The sequence below is a fragment of the Gasterosteus aculeatus genome, chromosome 5 (genome assembly GCF_964276395.1).
Source record: "Gasterosteus aculeatus chromosome 5, fGasAcu3.hap1.1, whole genome shotgun sequence".
Taxonomy (NCBI): domain Eukaryota; kingdom Metazoa; phylum Chordata; class Actinopteri; order Perciformes; family Gasterosteidae; genus Gasterosteus; species Gasterosteus aculeatus.
This window is the reverse complement of record NC_135692.1, coordinates 7,708,899-7,721,533: the sequence shown is the minus strand read 5'-3', so window position 1 is coordinate 7,721,533 and position 12,635 is coordinate 7,708,899. Positions and strand designations below refer to the sequence as shown.

At 50.8% G+C, this 12,635-nt stretch overlaps 1 protein-coding gene across 1 annotated transcript in view; it reads right to left on the bottom strand.

Moving 5' to 3' along the window:
• LOC120819607 (uncharacterized) overlaps positions 1-12,033 on the bottom strand; it is a 40,431-nt gene extending 28,398 nt beyond the window's left edge. Inside the window, exons 1-5 of the mRNA XM_078102884.1 lie at positions 9,832-12,033; positions 9,543-9,660; positions 8,328-8,883; positions 7,227-7,694; positions 252-446 (exon numbers count right to left, since the gene is read on the bottom strand). Of these exons, the coding sequence (XP_077959010.1) occupies positions 252-446; positions 7,227-7,694; positions 8,328-8,883; positions 9,543-9,660; positions 9,832-11,895 (3,401 nt within the window). The 5' untranslated portion in view covers positions 11,896-12,033. The remainder of the gene's footprint in view (positions 1-251; positions 447-7,226; positions 7,695-8,327; positions 8,884-9,542; positions 9,661-9,831) is intronic.
• Positions 12,034-12,635: the final 602 nt, after the last annotated feature.

Sequence of the window (12,635 nt, the reverse complement as noted above, 5' to 3'; positions counted from 1 at the left end):
GGCAGAATGTGAAGTGGCGTACAGTAAGTGTACAAGAAACTGGATGTGCACCCGAAGATCCAGCATTCATTAACTAAACATGAGAGGCAGTAGAAAAGAGGGCACGCTAAGGCCTCTTCTTCTTTAACAGGCTTGCTTTTATGTTTTCATTAAATAACATGCTTTGTTCTTGATCTTCTGCTTTCTTTTAGCCCCATCTTGTCATTTGAAGCCACGACACAAAAAAAAAAAAAAACACGCCGTTTGCTCACTTCTTGCTGAGGTGTCGCGCCACGTCGGACTTCCGGAAGCCGTCCAGGGTGAAGAGCCGCTTGGCCAGCCGCCGGGCGGCCGCTACGTCGGCCCGCCGGCTGCCGTTGGTGAGGGTGTCGCTGCTCTCCAGAACCAGCCGGTCGCTGAGGTCCTGGTCCGGCTCCGAGTCCGTCGCCAGACGGGCCTTGTCCCGGCTGAGAGGGTCAGAGGGGTGAAGGCAGGAGGGAAATAGTTATTAAAAAAACACAGATATATACGGACCTAAAATAATGATGGGAAAGGGAAAAATCCTCAAAGTGGGACAAATTACATGGGTTTGTAAATTATTGAAAAGCAAGGACAGAAGGGGATAAAAGGAGGAACAAAGAATGATGGTGATATAATAATAAAACTATAACTCTGCTGTATCAATAATTTAGCACTAAAATCTGATCTGTGCAGCTCTGATCTTAAATTCCAGCTGCACAAAAAGTGTTAAGACTAGAATAAGAATACACAAGCGGGAGATGAAAAGAGTGAAGCTAATCAAGGGAAAGTACCTTAACAGGAAATATAAATATCTGACATACATATATATATGTATGGTTATAGAAAAGTATTGAGAATGACAAGGAGAGAAGAATATATGCAGTAGTAAATCTCTGTTTACATTAATTAAGTTCACAGTATCACAGAATGCACGCAAATTATTTACTGTAACTGTCCAACAATATTTCACATGATTATACACGTCACAAATCTCCTCTTTCGCCAGCTTTCCTGTTATCTCTCCCTAATTAGGCCCCTTCAAAGCTTAAACCAGTTCAGAAATGCAAGACTTATTACATCTGAATTGGCCCTGTGATAATATTTTAAGCACGTTATGTCACAGTGAGATGAAAGAGAGCTACTTTTCTGGCTTGTAGATTACAGAGACTACTCTGAGTTGGCGATGCTCAGACTTTGGCATGATGCTGACCTTCATTGATGCTGTCGAGAGCCGTGTGATTATTCTGAACTGATGATAAAAAAACTAAGACAGTTTTTTTCCAGAAAAGCAAGACACGCTTCCTGAACAAGCGGAGCTCTCATTTGGATTTCTCAGCTTGAGGAACAAGCCAAGAAAAACCCTCAGTTCCGGGGCTTAAGCTTCCCACGCTCACACAACCTTGCATTGTAAATGAGTCGAAACAAATCACACCCGAGAGTAATTAATAACAAAAGCTGATCGGGTGCGAAAGCTAGGAGGGTGCAACGGTCCGCTTTGGCTTAAAAAAAGTACACGGGAGAACGAGAACAATGTCTAAAGGTTTCTGAGAATGAACTACAGATACAGAAACGCTATCATCACAAAGGCCACTGCAGGCTCCTCTGGGGACCATGAATGTGGGTGAAAAATGCATGACAATCCATGTGGTAGTTGCAGAAATAGACAGAATTGCCTGCTGCTCTCGGGTTTTTGACTGAATGTGTCTCACAGACACCTCTGGGAGACCATCCGTCAACACTGTTTCATAACGGAGGCGCACTTTGCCTGTCTCCTGTCCCTCTATTCAAAGCATGTGATGCACTCGCAGACCGGTGAGACGGGTCCCTGGAGGTGTGCTACCTACCTGGGGCAGGGTCGCCGGGCCGGCAGGTAACGGTCCTCGCCGCCGGCCGCGGTCGAGCCGTGACAGCAGAAGACGGAGGGGGCCTTCGCGTCCGGGCCCCGACCGCCGGACGGCCGACCGACCCTCCCCCGGCCTCCGGCCTCGCAAACCGAACGCATCACCGCCGCAGAGGAACACCTGTGTTCTCCCCCTGGAGGCCCAGAGACCTTCACATTCCTCCTCTTGGGTTTGGTCGCGTCAGACTGAGGCTTTTCCTTGTCCTCCCTCTTTCTCACTCTCCCTCTGTGTTTGCTGTCATTCGATCCTCACACCAGCCCCCCTCCATCCCATCCCCATCCAAAAAAAAAGGGTAAAAGAGGTGTTTGCCCTGCAATGCCGACCCTTCTCTGTTGTTTCTCCCTCCAGAGTGTGTTTTCTGTTGTTTCTCTTCCGTCTTTCCACTCCTCCCCCTCTCTCTCCCTCGCGCTCTTTCTTTCTCCCTCCCTGTTCCACTGTGTAAACCCAATGTCCCCTGCTGACCTTGGATTCGAATCATGGCATGAAAATTCCACCTGCTTTCCATTTTCTATTCTCTCCATTCATTCCCATCTTTTTCTCACCGCATCTCCAATTACACACACTCATATGCCACATTATATTCCATCTGGTTTTCGGTGTCTTCAGCACAACAAAGGTGTCGGGTTTGAACTCGACGCGCCCGCTCGCCGTATTCCTTTTTGAACCGTTTCCTCTACCAGCATATCTGCCCGGCCGAGAGGATAGGTGTCCTTTTGTCAACACCTGTGTCCATTGTGGAGTCTGTTTACAGCGTGCGCTTCATCGGGGGGAGCTGCAGGAGTCGATCAAGTTTAGGCCCCGGCCCCCATTGTCATTGTCTCGTCGAGTGTCAGCCTCTTGCTTTAACCACATCCCCCGTTAGATAGTTCAACCTCCTCCCTGTCCAGTGGGCCGCCCGGCACAATGAGCCTTTGTCTAACAGAGCTAATCTAAAAAGGGTGATGTGAGGGAAAAGAAAAAGGAGGAGGAGGAAGGGAGTGAAATTCCAACTTTTATCAAGGCAGGGACTTGGGAAAATATTTGTCTGGTCGCCTCGCTCCTGGACTGCACAGCTCCAGGGTCGGCTGGGCGGGCCGCCAATAGAAATGCGATAAGATTGGTGCTGAGCAAAGTTTTACCGGAACAAGTACGGCTTAATTTTGGCTCTTAAATAAAATACTTTTACTTAAAAATACTTTTACTTAAATAAAATACTTTTATTTAAGCTAGGGGGCAGAAGGAAAAAAAATCTGTTTATGCTTCAAGACCACCTATATTTGTGCATGAACCTTTAGAAATAATTTAAATTAGATCAGGTCTAATGAAAAAAACAGCGAGGCTTGTCTGCGGCCATCGTCAGGACTGTGGCATAATCATGGATTAGATTCATATGATAACGAGGAATAGGAAAATAATGGGGATCCATTTGAAGATGGTAAAGTGCATTTACAAAATGCTTTTGTAACAGTAACAGTGCATAACGTAAGCAGTACGTGACGTCAGCATTCTCTGTGGTGTGAAAAGTGAAAAACAAAACAGTAAACTAAAAAACTCTTTATCTGTTTTATTTTTCTATAAACATTATTAATATTTGGATAATGTTAATGTTTTGTTGTTGTGACACCTGACTGATACTCGACTGGCACTCCTCTGACTACTAATGCCACTGGCAGCTTGCGGCACATACTGACACCTACAGATAAGCAGAGGAAGAGCGAAGATATTTTCAGACATTTTATTTTATGGATTTCATGTTTTTACAAATATGCGTTTAAAGATGATAAAACAAATGATTTCTTTCTTTCTTTCTTTTTTTATTCTTTTTGTTATTCTTTTTGTTTCGGTTTTAGATTATTTAATTTAATAATTTAATATTTCTATCTTATTATATTGTATATAATGTGTATCTTTTTATTCTATTTTCTTCCCTGTACATGCAGCTGTGATACCAAAATTTCCCTCTGGAGGGATCAATAAAGTATCTATCTATCTATCTATTTTATTTGCATTATTTTGTCCAATCGTAAATGGCTCTGGGTACTCAACTAAAATCCCAAAACTTATTCACAGCAGCTGACCTGTCGTAACAACAGCAAAAATAAGCCTCCGCCTTCTCAGCTTGGCAGCTTCTTGACTGCTGCCGAACGAATGTTGCTGTTGTGACGCCTGACAGACGCCTGACTGAAGACTACCACTAGGCTGCCACTAGGCTGTCACCGGGCTGCCACTAGGCTGCCGCTGAGCTGCCACAGTCCTGACTGGCGACTGCCACAGACTTGCCGTGGCCACTAAGAAGAGCTCGCTGTCTCTCAGAAAAAGAAGCGCCTGACAGCTTGACCGCTGTCCTCTTGCGCCCTCCAGTGGTCCCGGGGACAAAGTGACCCATTGCAGTCACTCTACCTCTGCAGTGCTGTCACAGTGTGTTAGTGTGACATTCACAATTCCCCAAACAAAAGGACCGTAGCAAATAGATCCCGACAATAACCCTCTGATGGTCCTACATATCTTGCAGAAAAGAGGAAGTGCAGTAAGAGAGCTGCAAAAATAATATTGTGCATGCAACATCAGGAGAAAGGGGTTCTCGGTATAAAATACAGTCTCCTGGAAGGCAGGTGGGAGTCTGTGGAGGGTTAAAACAAAAGTCTTTGGGACTCTGACAGTCAAGGTGAGTTCCTTGCTGCTGCAGCAGCCATCTGCCTCTGTCATGCACACACACACACACACACACACACACACACACACACACACACACACACACGCGCGCGCGCACGCAACGCATGCATTGTCAAGTATACAACTGTTCAAAACGCATACATTCTCTCACGCACAGCCACACACCGCAGAGGGATCACTGGCGGAGTCCTAGCGACCTTCACTCTGAAGCTGCTCGGCTCCAGAGTAGCACTGCAGCAGCGCTGTGCACAAGGAGCAGGCCAGAGAGGAGAGAGGCCGGTCGATCTGCAGGCCGACGGCTGTCCACCAATTACAGAATTAACAACAGAAACTCCTGACGTTGGACCATGTTGAATGTGTGTCTTGCTGAAAGCCTTTAGATGAGATTTAAAGTAAGAGGACGACTGTATCCTCGTATACCATCCATCCATCCATCTTCAACCGCTTATCCGGGGTCGGGTCGCAGGGGCAACAGCTCCAGCAGGGGACCCCAAACTTCCCTTTCCCGGGCCACATCTACCAGCTCTGACTGGGGGATCCCAAGGTGTCCCAGGCCAGTGCAGAGATATAATCTCTCCACCTAGTCCTGGGTCTTTCCCGGGGCCTCTTCCCAGCTGGCCGTGGCTGAAACACCTCCCTAGGGAGGCGCCCAGGGGGCATCCTCACCAGATGCCCAAACCACCTCAACTGGCTCCTTTCGATGCAAAGGAGCAGCGGCTCTACTCCGAGCTCCTCGCGAATGGCTGAGCTTCTCACCCTATCCCTAAAGGAGACGCCAGCCACTCTCCTGAGGAAACCCATTTCGGCCGCTTGTACCCGTGACCTAGTTCTTTCGGTCATGACCCATCCTTCATGACCATAGGTGAGGGTAGGATTGAAGATTGACCGGTAGATCGAGAGCTTTGCCTTCCGGCTCAGCTCTCTTTTCGTCACAACGGTGCTGTAAAGCGAGTGAATACCGCCCCCGCTGCTCCGATTCTCCGGCCAAACTCACACTCCATCTTCCCCTCACTCGTGAACACGACCCCGAGGTACTTGAACTCCTTCACTTGGGGTAAGGACACATTCCCTACCTGGAGTAGGCAATCCATCGGTTTCCTGCTGAGAACCATGGCCTCAGATTTAGAGGTGCTAATCCTCATCCCGACCGCTTCACACTCTACTGCGAAACGCTCCAGTGAGAGTTGGAGGTCACAGACGGAAGATGCCATCAGGACCACAACATCTGCAAAAAGCAGCGACGAGATCCGCAGCCCCCCGAACTGTAGGCCCTCCTCCCCCCGACTACGCCTCGATATCCTGTCCATGAAAACCACAAACAAGATTGGTGACAAGGCGCAGCCCTGGCGAAGGCCAACCCCCACCGGAAACGCCTTCGACTTACTGCCGAGCACCCGAACACAGCTCTCGCTTTGGACGTACAAGGATTGGATGGCCCCAAGCAAGGACCCCCTCACCCCGTACTCCCGCAGCACCTCCCACAGTTTCTCTCGGGGGACCCGGTCATACGCCTTCTCCAAGTCCACAAAACACATGTAGACTGGATGAGCATACTCCCAAGCCCCCTCTTTGATCCTGGAAAGAGTGAAGAGCTGGTCCGTTGTTCCACGACCAGGACGAAAACCGCATTGTTCCTCTTCAATCCTTTGTTCGACTATCGGCCGAAGCCTCCTTTCCAGCACCTTAGAGTAGACTTTACCCGGGAGGCTGAGTAGTGTGATACCCCTGTAATTGGCACACACTCTCTGGTCCCCCTTTTTGAAGAGGGGTACCACCACCCCGATCTGCCACTCTTTTGGCACTGTCCCAGACTTCCACGCAATGTTGAAGAGGCGTGTCATCCAAGACAACCCCCCAACACCCATTGCTTTTAGCATCTCTGGACGGATCTCATCAATCCCCGGGGCTTTGCCACTGCGGAGTTGTTTGACTACCTCAGTGACCTCCACCAGGCCAATTGACGATGATCCCTCCTCCGCCTCCAGCTCCGTCTCCTTGTATACAAATGTTTCATATGAAAAGGCAGCTCTTGCCCCGTTTTAGTGCAGAGTGGAGATGAAAAGAAATCAGAAGGAAATCCAACAACAAACGTGACCCAGATTCCCCATCACTCGGTTCCTCAGCAAATCACTGGAGAACCGTCCGAACGTGTGTCAGCCGTCAGCGCTGTGAAACATTTAACGAAAGAGCCCCTGAACTTGTGTGATTGTTGAACACCTCTCACTTAAAACTGCCTCTCTAACAGCCGGGTCTTTCCACCAGATGTTTGAACTTGCGGCAGGTCCAACAGAGAATACGGCTCATGTTCTACCACTATTCAAAATATAACAATGTGATATAACTCATATAAAACGTCATCTGTAACATGTGTGATATGATATTATATATTATTATATTATAGGATTTAGAAAGACTCAATAATTAGTAGTCGTTTGGGTGACGCTTGGGAAATGTGTCAAGAGGGACAAGCACATGTAATTGGGACAGAATCCGGTCAGGACCAGAGGAGTCGCCTCCTGGTGGACACACGCGAGAATACAGATCTAACACATAAAGCATGTCAACGTTGGGTTGATAGTTTGATTCCATCACCCCCAAGTGGCCCAAATAAAACAGATACTATAACTTCCACAGTAGAATTGCTGGTGACTTCTCGACGTGCTGCTCACCTACCTCAGTAATGAGAAGGACGGGTTGCTGTACCAGCTGCTCCCCAGCTGCGAGCACCCTCGCCCTCTGGGCGGCGTGTCCTCCGAGCCGCTGCTCAGCCTCTCGCTGGACGGCGCCCGGGTGGCGTCCGAGTCCCCCGTCACGGTAAAGATAGAGTCTGAGATGCTGGGCCTCTCGTCGTGGGCAAGCGGGGCGAAGCTGAGCTGCACGATCTGCCTGGCGCTGTGGCAGACTGGCCCGTGGATGGCCGGGGTTAGCGTGGGCAGGTCAAAGGTCAGGACGGTTTGGGCGCTGGAGGTCAGCAGCTCCTCGCTGTCCAGGCTGTTGTAGGACGTGCCTTTGGCGCGGTGAGACTCCATGATGCTCTCGAAGTGGCGGCTGAAGGTGTCCTCAGCAGCGCAGCGGGGCCCGGAGACCAGCAGCGGGGATTTCAGGGCCGGGTGGTGGTTGTCGAAAAACGTTTCCATTGTTCTGGACAGGGATGGAGGGGGAGGGGCTTAAAAAACACGAAAGCGACGCAGATATGTTTGCAAAAAAAAATAAAAAATGTGCAAAGAAACATTCCGACCCGCTGGAGCCCAACGGGGTCCACCAAAGATCACAGGGGGCTTTGATGTTCTCAAAAATAAAATAAACTAACTAAAAATGCAAATAACACCGGGAACCGCAAGGTTGGCGGTTCGAGCCCGGGCAGTACCTGAGCAAGACACCTCAGTCACAAATAGTAAATAGTTCATATTCTGTTTAAACCTGAGCATGTTTGGCTGCGTTTCTTCCAACATTGCCAATAAGGACTTTTTAAAGTCCAGAAGTGAAATCGTGAAAGTTGATTTTAATAAACACAGACCTTTCTGACATTCTGTACTATTATATACCATTTTTTCATGATATATACTGTGACACATTTTAATGAAATTTTACATCCTAGAAGCTTTGCCTTCACTCAGAAGCGGAGATCTAGCCTAAAGGACTCTTAACTATAATTCCTTTATAGTAAAGACCGGAGTGCTGAATAGTGCATGATGCCACCAAACCTACCTAAGAAATGAAGGTTATGATTGGGGTCTAAATTCAGATAAAGATACAGGTTGTGTGTCGTTTCACCTCTTCAGCATGTGTCCAAACACCTCTGGCTCCTCCTGAGCTGCAAACTGCTGCTTCCTATTGTCTCCTTGCATCCTCACACTGGCCCAGCTCACCATTTCTTCCTCTTCCTCCTCCTCTTCCTCCTCCTCATCCTCCTCGCCCCCCACCCCTCCACACAGTCTTCTCTCCTCCTGATGCGCCCCGTCCTCCCTCCCGTAGGCCGGACCCCCCAGCGGGCTGCTGCCCGTCCCCGAGGTCCCCTGAACGCTGCGGTTGCTCCCGAAGGCCGAGTCTCCGTCGTCCAGCTCGGCCAGCAGCACCTCGTCGATGTCCGTCTCCCGGTAGCAGCGCAGCGGGACGGCGTCCAGGTCGGTCTCCGAGTACTTCAGCGTGCGCCGGATGATGCCGGTTTTGGGCGAAGCGCCAACAAAGGCGGGAGGAGGGGTCACCAGCTCGACCTCCACGTCCTGCACCTCGTGGTTGCCGGAGAGCAGGGGTAGGGAGGACGGGGGAGTCGGGGTGGGAGACTCGCTGGAGTTACCGCTGGGGGGCGCGGTGGAGGTCTCCAGGGCATCTGCAGAGGGAGGGATTTAAAAACACACAGCATGTGGTTATGTATTCCCGCTGCTTATTCCCTGTTGTGACGGCACAGAAAACATATTCAGACCATTCATGTGATCTGACTCAGAAACAGGTTTGAAGCCCCCAATACTATTTTGGTACCAACTGAAATGTGAGTAGCAAAGAGAAAGTTGGCCAATTATTGTCAGATGAGAGCTACTATCGCTTGTTTCAGAATATGTTTTGTAACATTAACGGATCTGAACCCACAACCATCAAACTGATCCTTTAACAGCTGAGCTATTGGGACGTTGCACATCTGCATACATCATTCAGTCAGATAATTCCACATTTTGCAGTTTTGGGGCTGATTTTGAGATATGGTTCTGGTCTTTATCTAAAATTAAATGTTTTCTTTCATTTTGTGCCAATCCTCAAATTAAGGATATTGTATTAATAAACTATTTGTATTGTTAAAAGCATTGCGTATGGGGGAACACTATAGCTACATTTGAGCTTATATAATCACATTAAGAAAATTCTTTCTGAAACAGTCTTATGTGGGTTAATAGAACAAAAAACTAGATAAATAGATGAATAATCGATTCGTATTAAAATAATTGTCTCCCAATATATTCCCTAACAAGATGAAATTGAAGAGCGCTTACTTACTTTTCTCCCCCCTGGTAGTGGCCTCCTCCGCTTGGGTCCCGAACAAAAACTCCCACTTGGCACGAGCGATCCTCTGACAATGGAGCGAGGGAACCGGCCCTGCACAGCCACTGTCCGTCTGACAGACACACACACACACACACACACACACACACACACACAGACGCACAGAGGCAAGGTCAGAGGCTAGAGCTTCACGTGTTCTTGTCTAACTATTGGAATTAAGGCATTTCCCAGAATACCAGAATACTCCTTTAACTCATGAATCATTTCTTCAGTTACTCCATACCTGTATTCCTGAGGTGGCGGCGCCGGTCTCGTTGCTCTGGTGACTGGACTGACTGGACCCGGGCGAACCACATTCCCTGTCCCCCAAGCTGCCCGTCACCCCGCTGGAGCTCCGCGAGGACGACCCTCCCATTGCTACATTCTGCTCCGCCTCTGCCGGCTCCTCCACCCTTTGTCGTTCCCCTTCGTATCCCTCAGTCTCGTCCCCCTGGCCTTCCTCCTCGCAGCCCTCGTCTTCCTCCGGAGAGTCCAGTGCCACCGGCCCCAGGAGCAGGATCTCCCTCCTCCTCTGCTCCGCCCGTTTCTGCTGGGCGGTGGGACTGAGCGGCCTGCGGTAGGCCTCGGGTTGGCGGTCGGGAGTTTGGTCACCGCCGGACACAAACCCGGCCTCGTGACTCGGCCTCGGGCTGCTCTCCAGCTGGCTCCCCCACTGCTGCCTGGAAGTCCAGCTGACCGGCGCCACCTCAACTCCCTGGTTGATGAAGAGTCTGCGAGCAAGCTCAGTGCAGTCCCCGCGTTCGAAGCCGCTCAGGTGCTCTCTCTTGTCCAGGCCTAGGGACCAGGAGTCCCTGGCGCACCACGGGAGCCGCCGGCGGTGCAGTGTTGGGGTGTCCGGTGCCCGGAGCTCGGCCTGGAGTAGCCTGGGGTCCCTCATGGGAGAGCTGAGCTCGGTGGGAGGATGGGAGGCCCGGAAAACGCGTGAAGGAATGGCGGGGGAACCCGTCGGGCTCGGGCGCTGGGACCTCCAAACACAGTCCTCCCGCCGCATTTCATAGTTGGCGCGGGAGTTTGTTTTGTGCAACGTCAATGTGGAGTTTTCAGGCTGGTGCGAGTTGGTCGTTGTAGTGGCGTTGTCCGTTGCTGCCGTGTGTAGGTCGTTTAAAGGGATGTTCATCTTAAGTGTCGGCTTGGACTGTTGTGCGTTGGGAGCTGAGTTATGAAATTCTCCGGTGGGATCCCCTAAAGCGTTGTGCAACAAGGACCCTCTTTCCCCTGTAAGAATGGAGGATACTTTGGTGGCCTCCTCCGCTTGCCTGCCGGCGACATCGGGGCTGTGAGCAGGAGAGGAGGATTTACTGTCACTTAACTGGTTCAAGCCCTCCACTACATTATTGCCAAGTTGGGGGAGTGCTGCTTGTGGTGAAGTGCTGGACCTGTGGACGTGTCGTTTGACAGCTGGACTTCCTGCCAGGGGGCTATGGGAGTCGACGGACTGGGAGGACAGCTGGTCTGACGCCGGGCTCCGGGGAAGTCCGCAAGTGGCCTGGCTCCGGTCCGGGAGGTGGTCTATGAGGTTAGCGCTGATGCTCTGGCGCTGAACGGGCGACCCGGACCAGGGCTGCTGGTTGTAGCGTGAGGACGCCGATTGCTCGAGGGCGTGCGCTAGTTTGATCCGCAGCAGAGGGGAGCCAAACTCCTCAACGGCCCTCTGGGTAGCTGCTCTGCCAATGGGGTCCAAGGCAGGTTGGCGAACGCCAGGAGGTCTGAAGGTCAGCTTGGGACTGGAGCTGCACGATGAGTCGGGGCTCCCACACCAAACCGGGTCGCTGAACCTTTTACGGTAGTGGGATGGCGTGGATCTTTCCTCTCGGGTCCCCCGCTCGCACAGAGAGCTGCGCGGACTGTCCATCGTTCTCACGTTGGACTTCTCAATGTAACCGAAGGTGACAACGGACCGCGTGCCGTCGCCGACTTTGCCCCCGCTGAACCCACGGCAGTTCAGCGGCGTGTGAGGGGCACTGACTTTCCCGGACGAGGACATCATCGGTGGCGATTGGACAACGGATGGCCAGTCGCTGCCGTGCTTGGGGGACGAGGAGGGGCCGCCGCCGCCGGCCGGCTGCAGCTGGACGCCGCCTCTAGAAGGAGACCGTTTGCGTTCCTGAGCCAGTCGGTGAGCCGCGGATGACTTGGCAACGGCGGTGTGGCTTGCAAGCTGAGACAGGAGCTCTGCCGGGCCGCCCTGGACCGAACGCCCCTGAGCGATCCCCTCCTTCCCGCCACTTTGATCCGTGGCAGACCTCACTTCCACATACAAATGAAGGAGTTTCCCAGACTGGGACATGTCACCTCCTCCCTGGTCCCAACGAGAGACGGGAGAAACAAAAACAAGAGCTCTTTTTGTTTGGTAGTTTTTTTCTGCTGGTGGTGCGTGTCAGTTTATTTTTAGGCGGTCTTTCTCCTCCCTCCCAGAATGTCTGTGTGCGGAACAGAGACACACAGGCTGAGCGGCCAGAGGACAAACATGCCCGAGGGACACCTGCAGCAGCTCCCTATTCTTCATACCTGTGAACGAGAAGAAAAAAAGGATCTGTTATCTAGTGTCCTCAAGAGACCCAAGACCCAAACAGGATACAGTATTTGTGAGTCACGCCTTGACTTGTTGTGATACAAAAGAGCTCAACTAACTCACTTTAAGTCGCTAACAGCAGTACAATGAAGCAGGTTCTTTTTGTTTTTTACTGTTGAAATTAATTGAATACTTCTTGCGGCTCCAAGAACAACATCCTCATTTCTCAGAAACATCTTCATCAAGGCAAAAGGAAGCCGTCTCAGGACCCAAGCTGCGACTCTCCCTCCTCGACCCCCGACTGGTGTTCCCGTTTAAGTTTTTTTTCTGTAATGCACTGCGGATAAATAAATAATGTTCTTCTAACAACTTTTGCCACCTCTGCGTTTGTCATGCTCTTATCTTTCTGCCGTTCCCACAGATGCACCATTCACAAAATGGAGGCCTCCAGCTGTAGGTGGCTCCGTAGGGCTCCATTGTCCGTGAAGGTGTGAGGAAGACGAGGAGGCTCCTCG